General features: G+C 42.0%; 2 protein-coding genes across 2 annotated transcripts in view; one reads left to right on the forward strand and one right to left on the reverse strand.

Moving 5' to 3' along the window:
- Positions 1 to 24,915, forward strand: bin3 (bridging integrator 3). Its single transcript, XM_047593166.1, has 9 exons — positions 1 to 219; positions 5,305 to 5,353; positions 6,216 to 6,256; positions 9,524 to 9,585; positions 11,138 to 11,274; positions 15,370 to 15,410; positions 20,021 to 20,162; positions 21,179 to 21,313; positions 23,463 to 24,915. Exons 1-9 carry the CDS (start codon positions 212 to 214, stop codon positions 23,607 to 23,609), a joined length of 762 nt encoding a protein of 253 aa, XP_047449122.1. The 5' UTR covers positions 1 to 211; the 3' UTR covers positions 23,610 to 24,915.
- acsl2 (acyl-CoA synthetase long chain family member 2) overlaps positions 24,772 to 26,233 on the reverse strand; it is a 14,783-nt gene continuing 13,321 nt past the window's right edge. Inside the window, exons 17-19 of the mRNA XM_047593162.1 lie at positions 26,069 to 26,170; positions 25,911 to 25,982; positions 24,772 to 25,795 (exon numbers count right to left, since the gene is read on the reverse strand). Coding sequence (XP_047449118.1) covers positions 25,655 to 25,795; positions 25,911 to 25,982; positions 26,069 to 26,170 — 315 coding nt within the window. The 3' untranslated portion in view covers positions 24,772 to 25,654. The remainder of the gene's footprint in view (positions 25,796 to 25,910; positions 25,983 to 26,068; positions 26,171 to 26,233) is intronic.

Consider the following 26,233-nt stretch of genomic DNA (forward strand, 5'->3'; position numbering starts at 1 on the left):
TTACTATATTAGTAGATTAGATATTTTTTTCTTTTCATTTCACCGTCTAAGTCAGAAAAAAAAAAAAAAAAAAAAAAAAACTTCCTGGAAACACGAGCTCCTCAGTTCCGGACTTCCTGTTTAATGTCCGACTGTTGCCTGGTTGGACGGGATGGTTCTCGGAAGAATATAAAACTTACCCACTGAGACCGGAATAAAAAGTCCACTCAAAATGAGCTGGTATGTATCTTGGCTACACGACTGATAGGGTGTACTAGAATGAAGTATAACGTGAAAGAATCAATGTGTGAATGATTTTAAGACTTGCTTGTCGACCGGGCTCCGACTACTTCCCGGGAGCGCTACACAAACAGTAAAGTAAAGCAGGAATTAGCTCGAGCTTGTTGAACTCAGCTGTTCCACGAAAAATACATCCGCTGGTTACTGATATATGTTCGTTTGGGGGAATCGTTTGCACAAGGCGGTTTGTTTAAAACATTTGCTGGCAAAGCGGCGTCTGTTGCAGACAGTCAGGTCAGTTAACTTCGGGCGATGTTTATCAAAGTCGTGTAACTAGCTACATGTATAATATCTGGTAGCTAACGTTAGCTGCTGTTCGCCGCCTGTTAAGTTTTACCGAAAATAACGAGCAAATTTCCTAAAGACAGAGAATTAACCACTGCTCGAAGTTATAGCTGCGTATCTATTAGTAAGAAGCCCAAATAGTGTTTTTGGCATAACCTGGAAACACGGTGTAGCTATTTATTTATTTATATAGGTCAGCAGGGTCAGTGGTGAAGCTATTTAAAGGGATTTGATCAACAGTCCAATATGAAGTGCAGGCACAGTTAAACATGAGATTAAATGTTTGTTATTTGCATTCCCATCTACAGATATGAGTACTGAAAACTGAAAAGGGTGTATGGTATATTAGTCTATGAATAGGTCAGTATGTTGACACTCATGTTAAATCATAACAGCAATCTGTAGGTAGGTAGGTAATCACAAGATAATACACAAGACAGATGTTTTGGATGCCCCAGGTTTGGTCTACTGAAATATGCCAGTTCATTAGGCACACTACTTCTCTTAATAAAACCTTTGCTTCATGAAGCTTATGGTATTTAGCATTTGAACCTACCCATTTCAATTGGATATGGCTAAACAAGAAAAACACTTAAATTCAATGCAGTTTAACATAACCCCAATCTGATTGTACAGTTGCATTACCACCTATTTACATTGTTTTGTTTTTTTCCCCCCAACATAAACTAAACATTAATAACAGCCATGAAGTTGAGATTTAGTCCAAGTCTGTTAATTAGATTTGTTGGTTTGCAGTAGTGTACCTTATTAACTGGTGAATAACTTGGTATATACATATGACTTTATTGCATCAAGACATTAGTTTGTATCATAGGTTTGCACTCAACACTTATTGTTGTTTCTCTGATTAACAACAGAAGACTTCAACAGAGACACGTCAAGATGTCCTCTGTTGTTTTATTCAGTTTATTCTCTTATTAATTGCAAATGTATTTATAAAATAAGCATGAAAAAAAATCAATAATGAAAGTATTAGTTGGTTTCAAAGAATACAATATTGGTTAGCATTACATTTATCATTGCGTAATGTGTTTTTATTTTTTGGAGCCACAGATGATGAAGGGATTACATTAACTGGTTAACGACAGGTGGTGCGAACAGTAGTTTACATTGATTGGGCAGGTTTTAGCGGAGTCTGTGGATTTTGTTATCTGAGAACTTTCTTACCTCTTTCTCGCCGTTTTCAGAGCTTTTTGTTCAAAGAAATTGCCATTATGAATATTGAGGCATGCATCTTTACATTTCGGGCCTTTGTGTTATGAGGTCAATGAAACCAACCCTTGCTACAAAGTTTATTGTGTCACTCAGGGTTCATATATGACTATAGCTGATTGTTTTTATTACACGTATGCAGGCGTTTTATCATGCCAGTCGTCCATTGTGTGTAGTTGAAAAACAAGTTTAGCGTTATTCGCTGCTTGCTCCTCAGAATTCATGAATGCAGCTCAAAGGAGGAAATGAGGAGAAACCTAACTTTTTTTCTCTGACGTATATGTATATAAACTCCCTTTATAATACATTACACAGACTGAGTATCGTTTTTCAACCAAGACGCTAGTCAAGTAAGCAGGATGGCATCACTCGGTTCAGTCACACAGTCAATAGCTGGCAAGCGACACTTTTACCAGCACGCACTGCCAAACACAAGGTCAAGAGAGGAGTGTTTGACCAATGAAAAGAGTCCTTCATGCACGCTGCTGACTGATACATTCCAGCAGGGCCTGCACACTTGCTTCTATGACGTGAGAGGTTTGACTTTGGGGTCATCGTCAGAACAATTCTGCCTCCCAACATCTTCAACCAGCCCTCTGTGCTCCAGGGAATATCCGAGGTCGAATGATGCTCTAGCTTCCTAATGGTGTACACATTTGCAGTTTTTGTGAAAAGCCGTCGTTTTTTCCAGTGGGTGAATAATGTGTGCCGGAAAGAGAAGACTGTTATGTCTTTGTTCATGCCTACGTCCTTGCCCAGCGGTGGTGACGTATATCCTATGACAGCGAAAGATAAGATAATAAGTGCTGTAACTGCAAGTGGACCGAATTTATTGATGATGTCAAACAGCATCTATACAAAAGAGCAGTTTTTATGTGTATCTCGTGTTTGTGTGAAGATGATGCATCTAACCACACTTGCCATCATTTGGCTTAAGGTTGGTTTTCCGAAAATGTTTGACTTCAGTTTATATAACACACAATTTTTCTGTCTTCAGCTGCCTTGTGGCCGAGCCTTTGCCATGTCAGAAACTGGGCTCCGGGTTCACAGGACTGGACTTACCAATGTTTCTAAATGTGACAGCCCCAGAAATAATGCTGTGTGAAGAAACATTAAAAATGATTCTCACAGTCACTACCATCCTCCCTCTTTCTCGTTCTCTCGCTCTGCTTGCAGTTTCCCTCTCCCTCCCCGAAGCACACTTCTCTCTGTGTGTTTGCCAGTTCTCATGAACAGCCGGAGAGAGTGACCACTTCTCTTTGGCTCTTTGTAAAAGTGCATATACACTGAATCTATAACATTTTTCGAGTTCACGGTTTTTCAAACCAAATCCGCTACATTCTTTGGTACGTTAAAGGTAAACATCCACCCTAACGTAGTTAGACAAATACTCTAGAAATCAATCCTGGTTCCCGTCCTTGCCAAAATATAGCAAAATAAGACGACTGAAAGAAACAATTTAAGTATCTGATTTCATGATGTATTGATGGCAGTGTTGGAGCTCTGTTGCAATGTTTATACTGAACTCTCCTATTGGTTTGTTGTTGTGGATGTCACGCTTGTCAAAGTCCAGTTATAGATTATCTATTTAATTAGAAGTCGTCTGCATTACACATGCACACTAAAACAGTCATACGTTTCGTTTAGCATTTTATACCGGTAATATTATGTATAACAACCAATTATTGTTCTGTATATACAACGCTTGTGAAGCATTGTGTAGTTGTTATTTTTACCTGTAGTTTGGATTTAACGGTCACAGAAATTAGGAAATGCAGGCAAACATCTTATAAATCATGTGAGCACGTTCCACATGAGCAGCTGAACAGTTGCAATGTCCAGTACGTCGATACATTAATGGGATACGTAATCAATACTGAAAACTTTTTTTTGTGGACAGCAAGTCATTAACATTTGCAGATTGGTTTGAATGTGACTGACAGGCCTGAACTGAATCTCAAGTGGTGGTTTTGTCCTAAAACATGTTGAAAACTGATCTTGCAAGACGCAGTGTGACTGTGGGAGTCCGCCTCTAGTTGTTGTTGCGGTGACAGAGCACTGTTTGATCTCCAGTCTATATGGAAAAAAACAAAACAAAAAGCAACTGTTAAATTATGCAACTGTTGCATGGTGAGAAAGGAATCCCAAACAATTTCAAAGACCACTGCATGCGCAAGGGTTATAATTAGTGTGACGTCATAGTGTACCGTACCTACCTACGAGGTACTTGGAGAAAGGTGAGTCACGTAAGATGCTTAGTAATTCCTGTTGTTATTTTCCATTATTGCTCACCTGAATGATTACACAGTAGGTGAAACTGCTTCCCTGAGCCAAGAACAGCAGAACGGAACAGAAAAAAACTTTACACATTAGTGATCGGTTTCGATACCGGTGACTGAAGTGTGTGTTTGAATATTGATTTACTCTGTGCTCTTTATTTAAAACGAGGCCATGGCAATTGATACCGAATATAACTTGAAATCATAAAATCTTGATTCCTGAGCCACCAGTGACACAGTTTTTTTCACTGGATTAATCCTGCTGTTATTTGACCATGTTGAGTTACATGATTGAGCTGTCATCAAACGGATCTTCCTCACACATCAGTAGCATTCCCCGGTTGCACAACGAGGCCCTACATCACACCCTCTCTTTTCCATCTCATTAGTCTACACACCTTTCTTTTGACGCAGCTGCTGCCTCACCCTGCCTGTCAGCAGCAACTGTCCATCATATAGCTTAGATTTCAGACCATTAGTGCCACATCAATGACAACCTGCAGCCAATCACATTGGCAAGGCAGTGTTTTTCCATCTCACGGCACTCTGATGCTTCGCAGCAACTTATTAGGGCATGGGAAAGGTTTTGAAATAGGAATAAAAGATCGTGTTTTAACTAAGGGGGAACATGTTTCTTTTTCTTTTACCAAAGCCAGGCGAGGGGAATAGAATCTTTCGTAAGTAAAGAAAAGTTGTACTTCATCCTAAAAATTGCTTTCAACTATTGCAGATGCATTAAATCTCATGGCATGTTTTGGTCTTCTGTCTGTTTTGGATTGTTGTCCCGATGGTGTCCTTTTGAGTCCTAGTATACAAGGGTGTCTGCCTTGTATCCTGGAAAAGGCGCACTATTTTCCCGATACACAATATAGCATCTGTGTTAGGATGCCAGCCGGGGTCATGCAGCATAACCACCCAGAGAAGAGGAGACAACCACTTCTGTTGAGTGATATCCACTTGCAATCGAAGCCAGATGTGATCAGTGATGACATGAAGTTAAATTACATGGCACTGACTGCATACTTGAGAGGAACACGGATTAACAGCCTCAGATTGTCTATTTCAGGCATCTCAAAGAGGCAGTTGTTCATCCCAAGACCTGCACTGACCTTTAGTCGGGCATCATGCAACTGATGACAATCTAGACGTTTGACAATCTCACCTTTTACGTCGTCGTTTTCCAGTTAATTATGTCTGTCACCTCTCATTGCTTTTTGTGTCTTTTCAGGATTCCCTTCAAGATTGGACAACCGAAAAAACAGATTGTCTCTAAAACTGTAAGTCATTAGAAACGTTCACTTTGTTCACACATGACTCAAAAAATGCCTAAATTATAAAACACATGTTGAGCTTGTATTTTTTATAATTTATTTATTTTTTTTAAAGTACACATGTTAAGGTTTGGCGGCAACTGCTAATGGCATATACAACAAGAATAGTAGTCTAAATACTGTCATGCGTGTGCCACAACCAACAGGCTTATTGGATGCCCATTTGTCAAAGCCATTGTAGGGGGCAGAGGTGGTTACCTTGAAGTGACAGTGAGTAGGTGTTCTCCTAACTGGAGAAAACCACTTCCACTATAATGGGTCTGTGGCACGACACGGCAGCTGGAAACTCAGTCTGAAAACTGTGTTTCTAGCTTCCTGTGTCATCCTAAGCTAAAAAAACATGTAGTGGGTTAGAGGAAGCTTGGGTAGATGATCCAGTAGTGACAAAGTGTCAGCTGGGTTCTTCATTGTTTGGGTCACTGTGGGTAAATCCTGGAGCCCACAGAACCATAACACAGGAACCGTGAGGCCTTAGTAACTTGCTTGATATGGTGGCACAAGCTATGTCCCCATTCAGTCCAGCACAGTGGGTATTTCTAGACTGGTCAGCTAGTGTCAGCTGTGTCAAAGTACAGTGCCCTGTTATTTCTCAGGTAAAGATGGGCATTAAAGATAACTGAGTGGTTCAATGCCCTGAGCTTATAACAACATTCATTCATTCATTCCAAAAAAAAACCCAAAAACAAATATATCTATATCTTATAGCATGTATTATATATCTTAACGTTTTCTGTTATTCTTCCATTTCAATTTGTCTTAAAAGAGAATGTTAACATACCTGAATTTTTATTTTATTTTATTTTTTCAGGTTGAAAGAGACTTTGAACGAGAATATGAAAAACTCCAAAAGTAAGTTTATTCTTTGAATGAAAGTTTATAAGTTGGACAGTTGCTTAGGTTCCTATATGTGTTTCTTTATGTACAGTATACTTTGATGTTTGATCATTTTGTTCAGAATCAACATCAACAACAGCAGTGTTTAATTACACTGGTATTTCGGGTTCATGCATGTAAAATGCACTCTTATGTCTCTTATTGATCACTTATTATTCTCAACATTCAACTGTGAGAAAATCCATTTTCCAGCTATGTTGAAGTTTGAAATGTTGAGAAGTAGACCTTCTTGAGATTCTTTTGAGAAAAGAAAAAAAAACCCACAATTTATAAAGTTATTATTTCACTGTTTCTCTGAAATGAAGGAAAGCTTGAGACCTCACATCTCTGAACAACGGCCTTTAGCATTGCTGAGGTTGTAGAAACTCCCTGAAGGCCCAGCAAAATGAGTGGGAGCATTTTCTTCTCAGTTTTTTTTGAGTAGGAGGGCCCTTTATCGGGAAGGTGTGGTGCCAATAGACCTTATAGATGAGTCAGAGCAGCAGGCGTGTACAGACATTTAGGTTCTCCACCCTAGAGATCCATATCAAATCAAGGCCTAAAAGCATTATTCTTGATACACATAAACAAATCTGTTTTCACAATTTGTCCACCTGATGAAAAACATTTTATAGTGATAGTTAACAAATAAAAGTCACCTGGAGATCGTATTTGTGAAAATCACCATTTGAATAATTGTGTTTAATGAACTATCCACTTGCTACCTGGCTGCCAACATCTGCCAACTTTTTGAGATCAACTTGCTGTAAGATAAAAAAAAAAAATGATTCCATTTTATCATGTGAAAACAACTCGATAAATACTAACGTCTAGTTTAATTCTTGGTTTCAGCACGACTCTACTGTGTGTGACCTGATTCTTGTGCTCCAGGAATCTGGTGTGAATGGTCAAATATGGTGGAAAACCTGTTAGTTATCTCGCGACATACTCAGGGTTTGTGCTCAGAAGCCTTAAAAATCACACCGCTGCCTTTTCAGTTTTCACCAGGCGCTGATGATTGTGGCTGCTCGGGCCGTAGGGGCATCGGGGCAAAGAGCAGCAGCTGTTTTAATAGGTCGCTCTATTAGCACCTTTTGGAAAGAGACTCCAGGCTCACCTGGCACTCGTCCAGAGTGACTCTCTCACTGCCAGCGCTGACGGAGTAGGGAAGACGCAACAGTATTGTGCAACACATTTTTAAGTAGGAGGCAGTGTCTGCAACACGAGTTTCACATGCACAAACAAGCACTACACGAACACATTTTGAGCGTACAGGCATTGGTCTCAGAGCGTGCTGGTTTGTTTACATATGCTTTCTCCCACTATCCTGCAACCCAGTCTTCATGATTGGCAGGGTTTTGCCACTACGCTGTTATTTTCTTCATCTCAGATTTGTTTTCTTTCGTCACTGTTAAGTGTCGCCTCTGTCAGCCAAGGCTACAAGACGTTATATTCGTGTTCATTTATTTATTTTTTTTCTGGAATTCCCTATTGCATTCAGTACAAAGTTATATAGTAGGATTTCTTCTGCTTCTGCTTGCTGTAAGCGCATAAACAGAAATAATAAAACAGTCCGCATATAAATATTTCCAGATGTTTTAAACAACTTTAGAAGCAATTTTCTGGTTGCAGGTATGACTCAATGCAGATTTGTAATTCGATAGCGGCATGGAAATTCTGTCTCTTAGGTCAACTTTTAAATGCTCTTCAGATGTTCTCAACAAAACAGGAAAGTTTGAATGCCCCAAACTCGTGCCCTGTTACACATGCACGCTAAAAATGTTCTCACTGGGCAAAATATGCTGTCGAAGAACGGAGGAGCCATGAAGTTATGTGAAAATGCCTCAGTCGTGCCTGGGCTGTTGCTGATAAACTGATTTGATTTTTAATATTTGAAATGCAACAGTATATTTTCATTACTTAAGACTAAGGGTGATGAGGCTTGTGAGACCCAGTTACATCTAATTGGTGAGAGGGACACAAGAAGTTACTGTGGAGATTGTTCTGACAGTGTTTTTTTCCCCTGTTGTGTGAAACTAGGGAATGAAGTTACATCATTTACTGCAAATGACATTTTTGGAGCAACCTTCAGCTGGTCCGTGGCGATTTAGTATAAAACGCTAAAAAAATGTCAAGGCAAACAAAAAGGAGAAGGACAAGATAGAAAAAATTAACAGTTTTGTTTACTAGCCCTTTGTTGAATAAATAAATAAATTAAATCGCAAATACATATGAACCATCTAAATTCAAAGCTGCTGCAATCCAAATGCAATCTTACACGAGCTGCTAAACCAGACATGTTAGGTTGTTGCTACAATTGTTGATGGTTTTCAGCGACTTCACACACCATCTGCTAATGCTGCAGGAGAATGTTGCATGTTTTGATTTGACCTTTTTGCTGAGAGGATCAATGGTGTCTTGATTATGAAATTTAGCCACCTGACTGTTCGCATTAGATTAGCACACAATAATAAAAACAGCACTTAAATATAACAGTTTACACAGTTCTGAGTATGCTGGAGTAATCCACTGCTGCAGAACAACAAAAAAAAGTTCTAAAACCTTGAACTTGGAGGAACCTGACTTACATTTTTTTGGTTTGTAGCTCTGAAAGAGTCGAATCTGTTATACCAATACCTGTAAATCTTTTGGCCACTGGCGACATCAGAAATCCAAAGGGGTTACAGCGACTGTCTTTCTATTTAATATAATCCTCGAAAAGCAATGACGGGAGTGAAACCCCACCACATCGCATTTTTCATCAAACCGGGAGAAGCGATATGATAGCGGTCTCAGGGGAGATTCTGAACCGCTTGTTTGCCTTAATTGATATAATGAATGGCATGTGTTTCCAGCCTCCATAATCTGGTAATTGCCATTTTTAACACCCATCAATGGAATATGTGCGGTGGAATGATCGAAGACATTAATGCTTTTGAGCGGAAATGTAGTTGACAGTAACAAGAAGAATTCCCTGTATTGTTAATTAGCTAACAGATTTTATGTGGAGTCAGTGAAATGTGTAATTCCGTCTCAAACCATATTTTTTAGTACACTAATTTCTTTTCCTAAGTTTGTGTTTTTCTGTGTTTCTGTTTTTGTCCACATGACCATGTTTGGAGTGAATGAAATACTTTTTTTTTAAAGTGTACATTATTATTGTTAATTAATCAGACAGTTGTTGTTTTGCTCTACTACTAAATGAAAACCTATCTGATAATCATTCTTCTGCTTGTCCCACAGACTCGAGGATCAGACGAAAAAGCTTCACAAAGACATGAAGAAAAGCACTGAGGCTGATCTAGGTGTGTTCTGTAACCAGCTTGTGCGTTACCTGCCGGTGTGCCATAGATCCCCACTTGTTCGCCAGCATACTTGATGTTGCTTGGCAGGTTTTCGGGCCTACAAAGATGTTTGATTGTCTTGGTTTGTTTGTGGTGTGTTAGCTAAACAACTTGTCAAATGAGATGAGAAAAAATGATCCTCCCTAATCTTCTTTTCTAGGCTTTTTCAGGCCGTAGAAGCTCGTGTGTTTTGTCTTTTTCTCAAAGCCCTATTATTCAGTTAGGACTCAACTTTTGTACCGTGTCTGGCATCATTTACACGTGCATTTGTCTTCCACAGAAACTTTATTTACTCCACATTTAGTTGCTTATTTTTTGGTTTTCAATTTGTTTTTGGAAGTAGCGGTAGACATGGCCTGTGGTAAGTAGTCAGTTGTGGGGGTGGAAGAGCGGGGACGGATGGAGCAGCGAGAGGCTTCTTCATTTCCTCTCCTTTGTGCTCTGGAATATGGATGTCTGCATCATCAAAGTGTCATAGCTGTCAGGGTCTCATTATCGTTAATGGATTCCATCTGTTGCACAGGTCCCATCCACACCGACTGCTAACAAACAAAGAACTGGACCTACTCTGCATGTCAACACGCCGTCTAATACACTGCTTTCCGTACTGGCCGTGGTGATATGCGGAGCTCCGTTGAACTTGTGAACAATCGTTGAGCAAGGAGCAATGATATCGCGTTGCGCGGCTCACAGTTTTTATTAGGTTAAATAACAGCAGTCAAATAAATTAGCAGGCATAACTCTGCATTAACTCTTCCTCTCAAGGTTTCACTTGTTTGATCACTTCTAACCCCCTCAGGTCACCTCTTGTTTTTCCCGACCCCAAAATCAACACATTTCTCAGTCATATCAGACAAAGTTATTCTTTAGACATTCACATGTAAAGAGATGCAGACACACCTCACTGTGATAATTGCCTATTTGGAAATTAGTGAATCCCAAGCGTGTGTTAAAAAAGACCAGCGATTGTCCCGGATCTCCATAAAGCCCCCTTTTCAGTTCAGTTCCTCTTGTCGGCATGCATCTCCTTAGTGCAGCTCATTTATTTTGACATTGAAGCCATAATCTGATATGTGCTCTGTGTCTAAACAAAGTGGCATGAGTGCAGATTAACGGTAATTGGTGCTGTCAGTGTAGAATCGTGGCAGAGATTCTTGGTGCACTTGTGAATATTCAGTACGGCAAGCAGGCCCACCACCCCCTCACATATTTAGAATGAGGGCAGCACTGTGCCATTCTACTCTTTCCCAAAAGAATAAAATACGCTACCACATACAAACGCATCAGACTGATGAGACACTTAAAGCCTCGATTTAATCCCCCAAAATGCCGCCGCAGTTCAAGAATCGTGTAAAATTCTGTCCTGAATTAGATTTAAATGTTTAGATAGGGCCATCTTCAGTAAACAGTTTATGGTCTGCAGTGTGTGTGATTTACTATATTACTATATATAATAAATCATGGTTTAACAGTATTCTTTGTTTTGTGTTTGTGTGTATATTTGTCTTGCCAGCCATGTCCAAAGCAGCGGTAAAAATCTCTGCGGACCTGCTGAGTAACCCGCTGTGTGAGCAGGACCAAGCCTTCCTGGAGTCCATGACCTCTTTAGACACAGCCATGAGAAGGATGGACGCCTTCAACCAGGAAAAGGTCAGACTCATTCCCACAATTAACATTTTTAGCATTTAATCTCAGTCTGTTCTCTGTTTTCTCTGCACTGCTAATAGAACAGTGCCAGGTGAAATGTTTTTATCTGACACACAAAATAGGAACCTAGACAAGGTCTTGTTGAAAACGTTGGACATGTTTTTACATTTGTCAATATTTTGCTGCCCGTGGACTGAAAACTATCCGTATGTCTTTCCTTCTGCTGTTTTTGAAAAGCATCTGTGGTATCATCCTCTATAAGCTCAAGCTACTGGTTATCAGCTGTGAAACTGATGCATTTGTGAGTCACTGGTGTCTAGAATAACTCGTACAATAGAAAGGCCTTTTCTCAACATGAAAACCTGCTCTGCCACAAACTATACAATAGTAACTCACAGCTTGTGCACACGTCTATTGTGTTACTTGTAGTATTTACTGAAACAAAAACATAGCATCAATTTAACACAGTTCTGCATCGGTGGATCACCACATATGATCTATTCGCTTCCTCTTTCATCACGTCAAGACCAGAGTTTTAGACCTAATCCACAGATTAAGTGATAGATGCTAATTTCGCCAAAACAATTGTGCATTTCCCCTCTTGTTTTACATATTCGGTGTTTGCCTTCAGATGTTTGCAGCGTTTCTTCTCTTTCTTGTGTGTTTTGTCCTAAGGGCCAACCGCAGATAGGAAGACATTTCTTTCCAGACCTGTAAGCAATACATGATACTCATGCTTGTTCTTTCACAGCGATACTTTGTGGAAATCTCTTCTTTGGCTCTCAGACCTCTTCAGTTTATTTGCTGGGTGCACTTCAGAGTTTGATTAGAATCATCGCCACAGGTAGTTATAATGTGAATCATAGTGGCACCGCATGTGTGCATCCTCAAGGCACTACTCCGTGAACAGTAGACATTTAAAGAGGGAAAAAAAACACGGGCGAGAACACAGGAGATCACACTAAGGCATACACCGATTGACTTTTTTTCCATCTGTGATTTCTTGACTCATTGCCCTGCCAGTAGGTGTTCCAGGCTTTTCACATTTGTTGCCTCAAAAATATTCCCCTTTCTTTTGATATTTTGTTGTGGACCAGAATGATTTCACAACCAACAGTATAACAAGGGAAAAAGTTAATATCTCTTAAAACCAATGGATAATGTTATTATTCTGTGGTGAAACTGTTCTCAGGAATCACTAACCATCTGTCATCTGGAAATGTACATAGTGATTTATAGTAAACCTCACAAATGGGACTCACTTTCTTTTGAAAAGTTACTTAAGCTAGCAGCTATGTTTGTGCTAACTCAAACTCAATTAAAATACGTCTCAAAGTGGATTTGATCGCAAAGTAAGCTGGATAAGCTATCTGTCCAACTTTCTTTTCTCTTCATCACAAAGTGACTCTAACGTCACACAGAGAAATTATTGTTTTGAATATGCTAAAAGTGTAGGGTGGAGTTTACGCAACTATTCTGTTGTGAATAACTTTTGTTCCTTTTCCTTGCCTTCTCGGCTTCAACATACCAGGCGTTCAGATTGGCTTTGCTCATAGCTCATCAAATTTTACAGGAGCCATTTTGAGTGACTAGACAAAGTAAAATGTAGGTTGGACTCAGCGTGTGGGTTTGCGACCCGGGGTGCGTATGTTCCAGGACTTGGCTTGGTTCAGTGCCCAGGAGGAGAACTCCAGTTGACTGTTTTCACGATGGAGCACTTCTACATTCTTCTGATCTTATACAATATCACGTTTGCCTTCTCACTTTTCATTGTATAAAAATAAAAAATTAAGCGGTGCTGCCGCTGTGCTCATTTGACTGTGATCTAAGGTTGAGTAGTAAATCCATCCATTTCTTTCCATGTCAGGTTTAAAGACTAGTTTGAATGTGTCTTAAGCACCAAAGCCTCCCTGCTCATTCTTTTCCTTCTGGCTAAAATTGTAACCTTCATAAAGAGCTTCAGGCTTTCACCTCCCGGTTTAAGTCAGACTATTAAGATGTTATCCAGGGGAAGGATAATATCTTCACAGTCTTTCAGTAGTAGATAAATGTACTAGCTATATGTTGTGCTTTTCCCTGTTTGGCACCATGACTGAGATGTGTTTGAAAGTGATTCAGTCGGGTGCTTTTGATCCCAGCACAGTTTCTCACTTGTAAAGGACAACAGTCACCAACTGCATTGCCGTAGTTGCTCTGTGAGAGTTTTTTTTTTTTTTTTTTTTTTGTAACACACTTTCATCCGGAGTGGATTTTGACAGCTAGGTCAAACCTGATATTCTCTGCACTACTTTCAGTCTTACTAAATAAAAATCCTCGCCTTAACACAATGTTCAGTTCCAGGTCTGCGCTGGGCTGTGCGTCTCCCTTTGTAGAGTGGCTAAAAGTGAGCTAAAGGCAAAATAGCGATTGCGAGTTCTTTCTGGTCAGTCTGCTGTGTGTGTGTGTGCGCGCATCACCTCAAGGTTTGCTAGGTGTTAAAACTCCAGCACAGCTCATTCGAACGCTACTCTTAACTTCTCCCTTCAAGCTGACTGTTGATTCTGACGGCACTAGCAGCGAAACCTTATTGCTCCAGCAAAACAGACACAAAAGCATCCACCCTTTGCTCTTCTTCGTGTTGAGACGAGATGTTCCGCCGCGGGCCTCGCGAGTGAGAGAGCCAGCAGATAAAACGTGCAGCGATAATGAAGGCAGCAGTGGCCCAGGTCTGTGTGTTTATTTCTGGGGCTGAGTAGGGCGCACAGCCCCGCCGGCGCACTGCTGCCGAAGCTGAGCCCCAGTGTAGATGGCGGCAGCGCGGTAGAGGATGCTCCGTTTGGAGGGATATTGATTTCCTCTGCGATCTGTGTGTATTTTTGGGAGGCCTGTGTGCCGGGATGGCCTCTGCCCCGTGACTCACTGATGGAGACTGCTGCTTGAGCGTCGGCCTCAGGCTCTGCGGGGCCTCCAAGGAATAGCTCTGCCTCCCCCCCCCCCCCTCTCTGTGGGAAGGGGCAGAGGGTAGAGGGCACCAGCATGCTTAAGCAAATCTGCCGCTGTTCTTCTCCCTCCTCGCTGCATGCTCTCACCTTAGAAGCAGCAGCACAGCTCAAGTCGGGGAGGGGGGAGATGGTGTGAATATGTAAAACAAAGAAAATGTGAATTCCCATGTACTTATTTGTTATTGGTTCTCTGTTTTTCCCTCAAACCACAATCAACCATTTTGTACTTGGAAATCTGCCTGTGTGAAGCGGCGAGTGTTGTTGTATGTTCTCGTAGATGGTCAGGGCATTTATTACAAAGCACAGCTGCGATCCTGCTTCCTTGTTGTTGTGTGATTGAACGTCCTTCCAATAGTAAGTGAACATATGATTAGTGGAGCCGCTCACTATTTTCATGCAGCTGTCACTTCACATCTCACTGCTTTACATTCTGTTCTGTTCCAAGCATTTGCTTTTCACTTGACTTGATCGCTTACAGATCTACTAGAAACAGTCGTTTTTAATCTGCAATGTAAATGACGCTGGAAACTTTATTAATTGTGCACCAACTTCTGTCGATGAGACTTTGCGCTGGGGCTGGAGGCCCCGAGATGAGATGTTCGTTTACTTCCATTTAACACCCCCTCTTCCCCTCCTTCCCTCCCCTGTCGTTTCTGGCAACCAGAAGGAGAATGCAAGAAAATATAAACTGTTATTGTTAAAATGTTTGTTTGTAAAGAACTTTCATCTTGTAAGGCAGCCCACCCTCCACAGGATTTGAAATCAGTTGGGTTTTTCTTTCATGTCCCTCCCCTGACAGTTCCATCCTTTTGTATCGCGAGCTCGATGAATATTCAGGGATTTCTCCTCGGGGCTTGTGTGCAATAAAAGAGTCAACGTCACGAAAGTTTCTTTGCGAGCCCCCACCCCTCCCCTTTTTCTTGAGTGCTCTGTTTGAAATATACACAATTGTTGATGTTTGCGCACCGGCATTACATTGCAGCTAATGAGCAATGTGTGTAGAAGCTGTTTGGTTCTGACTCTAATGTAACTAACGCTGACAAGTAACAATTTGTATTATCAATTCCCTTGATGTGGAGGTGAGTCACATAAGGTAACGACTGTTTTTTAATTACAGGTCAACCAGATCCAGAAGACTGTCATTGACCCCCTGAAAAAGTAAGTCCGTCTTGACTTTTCCTACTCTTGAATTATAGTGTCACTCTTATAGATAAGGGTTGGTTTTTAATATCTTTCTATAACAGACCAGATAAACGTAAAAATTTGTTTAGAGTAGCCGAACGATGGAAATTCTTTGCATGAGACCAGTTCATTTCAATGCAAATCACAGGACAGTATTGTAAAGGCAGTTCCGTTCCGTTTGGTGGCTTCATCTCCCCGATGTGGTAAATCTATATGACACTCCGGGCAGATAAAGTCCAGTGCCCTGTAACATTTTTTTTTATTATTTGACCTAGCTCTGCTCTTCACACTAGCAGGCTGGAAATTATAGCAACAGTGCAGGACCGCAAGAAAGGCCCACACAACAGTGTAGTAAGACAGATTGTAAAAATGAACTGGGGAGTGAGCTGTGTTGCTGTGGTGGCGGTGGTGCGTCTGGAAGTAAGTTTATTTGGTTCTCATTCCTAATACTCGCCCCCGTTTGGGAAGGCAGTGAGTGCTATTCCATCCCTTAAGCCTCACTTTGTACGTATGCACACACACACACACACACACACACACACACACACACACACACACAGACAAACACGTGCGCATGCACACACAAATACACATGCAAAGCAGAGGTACTGAAGGGAGTGGTTGGACTATCCCACCAGTCTTCCGGAGAGCTTGTTAAGGTTTTGCTTCCTCCTCTTGGCTCCTCCCTGGAGATTAAACATGTGCTCTGTAACAGAGTACACTAATACTGTTACTAAAGCTAATTTTATGTGTGTCTTTATCCCAATCCCAGTATCAACAGATAGGAAGAGAATGCTGTCAAAGCATGAATAAGTTAGGGTATGTGGGTGAGTGTGTATGTGTGCGTAAAACCTCTCTCTTCCTCGTGTGTTCTGGTGGCGGAGCAATGACAGGATGGAATGGTTCTAATTTCCTCTTCCTGGTGGGCGGCGGGCGGACGTGTGGGCAGGCTCTGAAAATGGCAATAGGCCCAGCTTCCTGGGCCCAGAGTAGTGGATTGGTTGGGGAGGAGAACTGTCTCAGGACAGTGCACGCTTTCACACACACACACACACACACACAAACACACAAACACCAACCCAGATTTTAGAGGGGGCGCTGTCTTATAAAGATGGTATTTTACACCATAAAGTTTGGCATTTACTAGATTCTAAAACAGAGCAGAGGAAGTTAGTTCATACACGAATTTTAATGCCAAGCAAACTGACCTCTCTTTTAACTTCTCTCCTTTAAAATCTCACCAGTGTTACTTATAAGTTTATTAAAGTGTCTTTTATAAATCAAAAGAAAAAACAAGGCACAAAAGGTGCTATCATTTAAAGCTTCCATTAAGATTCCATTAGTCCTTCGCTAATGAATATTATTCATTGTTTACTTGTCTCTCTCCTGGTGTTCTTCTGGTCATTGTAAAGACAATTAGAGAAGTGTGGAAAAGGAGACTGTTGCGTTAATGGACGAGTTTCAAAGGGCTGCGTGTGCATGTATATGCATGTGTGAGGTACCCGATTGTGTCCATGTGTGATTTCTATTTAAAATTTTGGCATCCCTTCTTAATACTTAATGTGATAAAATGCACAGTAAACAAACAAAAAGCAGCCCCCCCTCCCCACTTCTACCCTCTCTCAGGCCCAGGCGTGAGTGTCATCCACTCAGCGGGGTCACTGAATGACATCACTGTGTTTATGTGAGGGGAGGGGAGTGCGTGGGCTCTGAGGCATTTGTGTTATCTAGGCCTTCTAACCTAGCCCTTTCTGCTCCGTTGCTCGTTTGGGTGAGACAGAAGTCAAGCCTGTTTGGAGACCTCTGCCCTGGGTTGAGCTAGGACTGGACAAACCACCTTCACCCTCTCAGTCGAAGGAAGGCTCGGCCCCCTGATGGGGGTTGAAGCCCGGAGAAAGGTCTATTGGGGTTTAGTTGTGTGGCTCGTGTGGTGATTGAATTTTTGGTTGATTTAGAGTTTTTGTGTGAGTTTTGCATAATTTTTTTTTTTTGTTTTTTTGCATACCCAGGATGTTTGTTTTGTTTTCTTATCTGGTCTATCATGTATCCTGGCTGCGTGAGTTGCGTGAGTTTTACTCAACAAAGCGCAAGGCAAGTCGCTGCAGATCAAACTCTCCTTTTGCTTAAACAAAGGAGGTTCTTCTGGCACGTACGTCATTCTCAGATTCCCATGGCCCACTGCTTCTTGACTATTCATTCAGCAGGTGGTAGTTATTTTTCATTCACAGCAAGTATATTTTAACAAAACTCACTATGTGATGTAACCTTAAGTCTTCATCTGAGACGGTGACACATATAGGTGATAATTTCCACATAAACAATTCACTTTCCCATATTTTTAGTGGCTTGCTCTATGTTGTTTGCAGTAGAGAGTTATGCGATGGTGATAGTCAGGAGGGACGGCCAGCCTCCTAGACTGAGGGTGTCTAGACCAGACTGGGGCTTGGCTGCCGGGTCAGACTGGCCTGTCTGTGGACTGGCAGCCGCTCATAAACACTTTCTCTGGTCCAGATGTTATTTCCAGCCAGCCTTTTCACCACACCCTGACCTGTCACATGGACAGTGGCGTGCCCTTGGCCCCTTTGTAGCCCTCAACCAGCGTGAGACTTCATCCAGACAAGACTCACCGCAGAGTCAGACCTTCCCGGCTGACCTGTAATTGTCCGGCCAAGGCAGAGATATCGAGGGAAATGTCCGGGACCTGAACAGATTTAGACGAAACTGTTATTACAAAATATGTATAAGCTGCAACAGTGTCATGCGGCAGCCTTGCACATAGCTGAGTCACTTGTAGACCGAGCATCGAGCACAGAATAGACAGGAATGTGTTAACAAGCAGTTGGCTTTGTGTCTAGCTGTTTCTCCTCCTCCAGTACGAGTACAGAAGTGGCCCTTAAGCCTCAGTGTGCTGAAACATAGTAGTTGCTGGCAGCGCTGTTCCCCTTCACGCCCATCGCGGTTGTACGACTGTATGTATACGGCGGCCATGATGAAACTGCGCCATGCTGCCAGGTGAACTACTGAATTCTATCAGCCTTTGTGTCATGCGAAAGCTGGTTTGCCGCCGCGTTGTCGTCAGCCAGTAGGATTGTGTTAGAGAGCAGTCATGCCTGGAGGGTAGTTACATAATCCCTTGGCGCTTCAAGTATGTGTACACTGGAGCAGATAGTAGACTTGAGGATCGGCATCCACCCCTACCATAAACTGGGCTAAAGTGGTATTTTATAAATAGTGGTAGAGCGTGGGCCGTGGGGCTGGGCTGTGTTGAGCTCTGTGATGTCACTCAAACACTACAGGACCACTCCTTGCTTGACTTCCTGTCAGAAACAATCCCTGCTTGTCTAAGACCGAATCTGACTCCCCGTCACCTTTCAAACCCCCTCGTTCTGGTCTTTGGCGAGGTGCACGTGCAGAAGCACTTCTAATCCGGCATTTCAGAATCAATTCACAGGTTCTCAGCGGTTCGCTCATCTGCTGCAAAGAGCAGGGCAAAGGTTGGCATGGAGAGGAACATAAATCACAAAGCCCACACGTTTTGTGGCTAATAACGCTAGGGGCAGAGGCCCACATAATAAACTACTGTAGTAGTATGCCTACACAGTTGATGAAATGCTTTAAATGAGTCATTCAAATGAGCTATATCTAATTCTTCATTACGATTGTTTTTATTACTGACTCACATTTAGCAGGTACCTGGGTGACTAATCTTGTAGTCTGTTTACGAAAAGCACTGTCACTGGTAACTGTTTACGTGTTAGACAGGGCAAATATTTGTTTTCCTTTTTTCTCCAATTAGTTTGTTGGCAACCGCTTGCTGATGTCTTACTTCCGTGTTGTATGTCCTTAGCCTTTTACAACTGATGAAAACAGATTACATTGCACCCTCTTTTTAGGAAAAAATGTAGTGCAATGCGTGCTAAATGTTAAAACTACATATTGGAGCATATTTTATTCTTCTTGCTTGGATGCTATCTTCCAGCTACCTTAACTTGCGTTTTTGTGAATATTTGCTGTATACATTATTCCTGTTTCCCATTAAAATCAGCCACAGAACCAGTGCAACAAGTCCCAGGATGAATCTCAGACTCCTGTTGCTAAGTTACAGATGAATGTTTTCCTATTTTTAGTGCTGAAGACCAGGATTCTTGTTGCAAGAATATATTTTCATTTGGAATATGATAATTGTCACAAAATGAATTGTTTTGTGCCATTCTCAACTATAGTAATTAGATAATAGATTAGAGGGAGCCTAATGCAGAGCTGTCCTCTGGGGTTTGAGAGTACCTCTACAATAAGATGTTAAAGAGAGCGGTTTATTAAATCATAATGGCTTTTATTAAGATACGATGCAATGCAGAATGTACTGTATAAATTACACAGAGCCGGGAAAGCTGTTTCAGAATTGTCAATAACTTCAGATTATTTTTGTCTGTACTCACCGACTGTACTGAGGATTTTTTTTTATGTTTGCATGCATGAACTCTTGCCGTTTTTTTTTGTTTGTTTGTTTGTTTTTGTTTTTTTGTGTGTTTTTCTTATATATCTAACACCCAGGTTTCTATGTGCTGTTTTTTTTTTTTTCCCAGGTACAGTGGTGTGTTCCCCAGCCTGAACATGGCAGTGAAACGTCGGGAGCAGGCGCTGCAGGACTACAAACGGTTGCAATCCAAAGTGGAGAAATACGAAGAGAAAGACAAAACCGGGCCTGTTGTGGTGAAACTACATCAGGTACTGGTAGTTTGAAGCTTGCACCGGTGCACGTGTTGGTCCGCTCGGATGCTCCCTCTTAACTGCAGAGGAACAGAGTTCACTTGCTCTTACATATCGCACGTATTGTGAATAGAGCACAATCAGTGGAAAAAGACACAAATGCTGACTGGATATGAACAAAAATAGTTGAGCACATGCATACTGTACATGTGCGCTCCTTCACCCACGCAAGCTACAAGGCTCTCAAGTAGTGCCTTTTCACAAAGGCACTGCTGCACATCTACAGGCACGTAATTGAGAATTGTAGACACACACATACACACACCATGAGGCCACTACAGAAGCGCACACATTCACAGATAGTGCTGCAGTGTTGCCTATGTTATTGCCTCTAACACATCCTCACATGGTGAGCCACCCACACACATTGAGAAAAGCACTGTCAGGGGAACAAAGCCTTGAAGAGGCCCCTACATCCCTGGCCTTTGAGTCCCTGTGCACTTAAAGAAATGATCCCGACTAAACACTTTTAGTCCGTTTCAACTGGCATGTGAATAAAATAAAACTAACTAAGGTGAAGAGACCATACCACAATGCAGCGGATAAACAATATGTTGCAGTCTGAATATACCAACTCCCCTCTTCCCCTCAATAAAAATTCTCACCCTCTCACACTTATTCATTGTGCATTCCATAACTCCATGCCTACAGTAGACTACCCACTAATACATTCACACACAGATCAGTGGTGCTGGAGTCCACTCACAGCCAAGTCTGCCCACATTACCCACTCCTCCTCGCTGTGGTCGTGATTACAGCCTTTTTTTTTTTTTGTACTGCTTCTCCGTGGGAATTAAGCAAATATCTTTCTGAACAATAAGAAAAACAACACTAATGATGGCTCAAGTAATGGATTTACTCGAAACTAACTTGTTTGTTTTCCCTCATAATGTGTCACTCCTGTTGCATATTTATCCATGTAAAAATATACTTACACGCAAACTAACACACGAACTGACATTTGCGAATTGCAGGCGAAAGAGGAGCTCCGACCAGTCAAGGAAGACTTCGAGGCCAAGAACAAGCAGCTCCTGGACGAGATGCCCAAGTTCTACCACAGCCGCATCGACTACTTCCAGCCGAGCTTTGAGGCTCTCATCCGGGCGCAGGTTAGTGACCCTCCTCGGGAGACGCATACCTAATGAGTCTCTCACAGCTGCGTGCACACACCCTCCCTGCAGTGTGCTGATACATCCCCCGAGTGTTGGTTACACAGTGGATGAATGGCCTGATAAAGGGTGTGTATTAACCAGGCAGTCTGTCTCCCTCCACGCAGTCCTAATGTGATTAACCCCATGTGACAGCCCACACTACCGTGTTTAGCCCAGGAAGGCCTCATCTGTCTGGCTCCACTGCAGTCCCGCAATCCTCTAACCTGAAGCTCCTCTTAAAACGACCGGGTGCCCCCCCCTCCTCCTCCTCCCCCATCACAGACCTGCCTGGCCGTGTCATTTCCTCTTTGGGACGGGCACTGGCACACTCCTAATTAGTAAACCAGATTAACCCAGACTTAATGACAATTATGCAGTTCTGTGATGCACTTTGAAGTTGAAATTAGCGAACGCAGCAACTATGCCCAACATCAAAATTTTGCACGAATCTGAGGTCAGTTATATCATATTCTACCTTTGTATGAGGAAGAGCTCCCATTAGTGGCACTAGCTGTTTTATTCTGTCATCTTTATTCATGTAATTCACACACATGAATGAGAAATATTAACATTTACACACACAGCCACATGTGGGTGGTCAATGGGCCTCATCCCCAGCCTTCTTGCATGTGCTCGGTTTCATCCTCCGCTCCCTTCTCTCCCAGACGCTTGATGCTGCACAGCTCCCAGCAGCAGCAGGAGGAAAAAAAGGCACAAAGGCTGCCTTTGTTTTGAGCATTCAACTTCACTGCGAGTCCCGTCCAGCAACTGTCAGCAGGAGACACAGCCTGTGCTGTCCACCTGTACAGATGTTGATGAATTGAGACATTGTCTTTATTTAAAAATAGATTTTTTTGTTGATCCTCTCACAATGGAACAAATGAAATTTAAGCACTTCCTGCGAGCGATGGAACTTAAATTATTTTTTGCCAGGGGTTAAAGGGTCTGCTGTATCTTGCTGTATACATATTAAGCAGCTGGGACTATGGAGTCCAGACAGACAGAAGTCATGTTAATTAAAGCTCTGATCTACCCAAAAGCTCCTTTTTGTATCGTAGGTGGTCACAGTTGTGTAAGGCTGCGTTTACTCCTCGTGGTGACTCGACTAATTGTAATAGTAGTCTTTGGTGCAGAGGGCGCCTAGACACTGATCTGGTGTACATTATCATCTCTGGTCATATGGACATTTCCGATGGCCCTTTCAACAAGCCACTTTTGGGAAGGAAAAAAAAATATATCCGCTTTACCCCCACAAACAGCAGTAACCCAATACTTACGGCCCACTCATGTGGTTTAGGTGGCAAATGTTGGTATAAACAAGCAAAGGTCTTTTAGACTGAGAACAGGCATACCAAGTTTGTACAAGGTGGTTTAGAAACTTTTTAATCGTTTGGCTGACGATGTCCACGAGTAACTTTTATTGTCTCGTGACCCTTTAAGTGAATCAGTAAACTTTTTTCCCCCCGTCAGTACCTTGGTTGGTCTTCTCGGCCTGCAGTGGAACACACAAGCAGCTTCGGAGACACCATTGATGCCACCTTAAGAGAATGGCATCGTATGCATCGTTGCAAAAATAAATATTGAGATGTGTGTGTGGGTTTCAAGGGGTTGTATTTCCCAGTACTTTCATTCTCTGCCCACTCTTCTGGAGTCTTGTAATGTGATTAAAGTCTATTAATCATCAAAGCAACTCTCTAGGGAGCCTGACTCATGAACTAAGGGGAAGAAGCAGGGGTGGGAAGTGTCAAGAAAGCTTTCAGTGAACACTCTCTATCTCTTGTTCAGATTGGGAGAGAAAAGCAGGGTCACTACCCACTGAAGTGCTAGGTTTTGGGGCTTTGTCAGAGTTGTTTGATATCTGTGGGCTCTCTCTTCTCCTCTCAAATCACTTCTCATTAGCAGGGTTGAAGACCAGCCGCTTCAGACTTGTGTAAGTAAAAGCATGATTAGATTGTGAGTGGAGCAGAGTTCAGAAAGGAAATTGGGGTTTTCCTAAGAGGCATCTAAGAAAGGTCTGCGGATTGAATGTGTCTAGTTTTGTCAGAGGGCAGACGGGACTATTTTCTTCTGCCATCACAGTCTTTTCTTTTTCCTTCCTGCTCCCCAGGTGGTTTATTTCACTGAAATGTACAAGATCTTCAGCGACTTAACAGACCAGATCGACCAGGCAGGGCTGACTGACGAGCAGAGGGAGAGGGAGACCGAGGCCAAGCTCAGCGAGCTGCGTGCTCTGTCCATTGTCGCAGACGACTGAGAGAGGGGAGCCGAAAACTGGGAAGTGCTCTTTTCATGCCTCTCTGAATGGATTGAACTGTTTCCGAGCTCCTCTGGAGTTCAAACGGACGGCGACGGCCTTAACTTGATTATCAGTTTGTTTCCTTGCGACCGCATCACCCCCCATTGCTCTTGCACTACACCCTCATGTGTCATCCTCTCTACAAAGACTCTCTGTAACTGAATGCCACATTAACTAAGCCATCAGCCAAGTGCAACATTATAAGCCAATGTGTTGTCTTTTTTTTTTTGTTAACGTGGAAGAATGAAACAGAAACTCCCGTTAGGACGAATTAACCGGGCTACACTTCATGGTTTTAGAGAAGTAGAAAAATTAGTTTCTAAAGTACGAACAGCGCAAGGCAATCCTTTTTGTTACCAACAACCTATGAGATCACTTATTGTTACTCCACTTTGAAATGACAAATTCTGCAGAATGAATGTTATGTAATGTAGCTTATTGATTAAGACATATTCCTACAGTTTCTTTTCTCATCATCTGTCAGTTTAGTTCTGTGCCATGCTGTGTGGGGTCTTTTTATTGGGGTTTATAATACGATAATTTTACACATCAACTGTGCATTATGTGCCTACATTCCCCTGACACTGGATGTAACATGAAATTAACTTGTTGAGTGAGACTGGACATCCTCAAAGTTCCACTGCAGAGAGAAGCGGTTGACGTCCTCAAAAACAAAGCCTGGTGCGCCCTCTAGTGAGAAACACTGGTTATGACACACTCTCCTTTTGTTCACAGCATCCATCCTTTGTTCTATTGTTGGTTGGAGTGTGTGTGTAAGCAAAGAGGCTCACGGTCTAAGGAGTTATTTCTCCTTTTTACACCACGGTTGGAAGCCAAAGCCTTTTCAGCTTCCCTTGATTTTGGACCAATTCATGCGGTCACTGCACTCCTTTGTTTACTCTGTCAGGTCAGGTTTCACTTTGAGCAACACACTACAGGGTGTATGGTAATGTAGACACACTGATTGTTCCCATGAAGTCAATTATTTATTCTTTATATTATGAAACAATTGAAGCGAAGGTTTAGTCTCTGTATTTTTGTTGTGTTCTGTAATGCAGACCGAGTTACACTTAACTGTATTAATGAAGGTGCTTTTCTAATTAAGGTTGACTTTTTTTTCTTTTTTTAACCCGAATAATTTAGAGTGGGTTTTATTTAGTTTTTTTTTTCTAGATGTATTAATACCACAATCTGTTAATGTTTTCGCTGTCATCTTGTTAAGCAGCTAATTAATCATAAATTAAATGAACTGTGAGAAAAGCTACTCCTTAGTTGCTCCTAATGACTGTATGTTGTTGCCTTTGTGTTGACGTTCGGGTGTGTATTGTGTATTTCGCAGGGTGAGTGCAGAAGTTGAGCATTTGCTCAAACAGGAGCAGAAATGTGGGCGAGTTTTCCATTACATCTCTTTATTTCAGTGGAATTAGTGGTGTCCTATTGACAAGTATCAATATGAGCAGTATTTACAGTTCAGCCTTTCAAGCTTAAAAAGTGGTGAATGAAACTCTTCTTTTAAAAATGTGCGACCATCGAGCGGAGATCCACAGCGAAAGCTTATGTCACGGTGACATGTGAACCCAGTGACCACAACACACAAACCTACAGTTAATGCAGCTTCTGTGAAAAATAATGCCCTACGTGCACAGAACAGTGTCCCTTTAAAAAGTCTTGCAGCATTAATAGGATTTCGATGACTTCTGATTCTACACAATAATTTATGTTCCTGTAAAATCTCCTGGTGAATCAGCGTTGAATTATCGAGAACAACAGTAAAAACCCATTTCATGTGAGGAGTTAAGACGGTACATGCATGTGTAAGAGTCGGTGGATGACAGTTTAAATACCTTTTACACAAAATATGTCCGATTGTAGGATTTAGACGAGGCACCGCAGGGAGCTGACGACTTTCGTTCTCTTCTCCAAGGTCCCTTTTTCTCTCCATTTATTGGAGTCAACGGCCCTCCTGTGTGTGTGTGTGTGTGTGTGAGATCAGCTAAGTGGGGTTAAATTGCCGTCTTGTTGTACATGTTTGATATCTGTTCCTGAAAGGCTTTGCGGATGTCGGCGCGCCGGCTTTTCAGGGTGGGCGTGAGAAGGCCGTTGGCGATGCTGAACGTCTCCGGGTGCAAGTAAAGGTCCTTCACCTGATGTGACAGAAAAGGTGCGACACAAAAAAAAAAAATCACACCAAGCGTTACCGTCAACCACTTTGCAGCTTGTAGATGTGAGCTGAGAGACGCGACAGGAGAGTTTCCTTACTTGTTCAAAGGACTTGAGGCCAGCTTCCTTCCCCACAGCTTTCATGTCCTCTAACACTGCCTTTATTACATCCTGTTGGAAGACACATCATCGGTTTTAGCGTTTTCAAATATTTTTCCAAGGAGTCGAAAGTTAACAAATTTGGGAAATCCACGTACAGGATTTTGGCACAGCTCCTCGTGGGATCCCACAAATCCCTGATCTTTAGCCCAGTCGACGAACACCTCGAGGTCAGGCACAACTATGCCTATGAGGTAAGACTGGTGACACAGAAAACAAGAGAAAATGACACATTTAACTCACGCCGATATTTTAAACGTATT

This window comes from Mugil cephalus, chromosome 8 (assembly GCF_022458985.1).
Source record: "Mugil cephalus isolate CIBA_MC_2020 chromosome 8, CIBA_Mcephalus_1.1, whole genome shotgun sequence".
Classification (NCBI taxonomy): domain Eukaryota; kingdom Metazoa; phylum Chordata; class Actinopteri; order Mugiliformes; family Mugilidae; genus Mugil; species Mugil cephalus.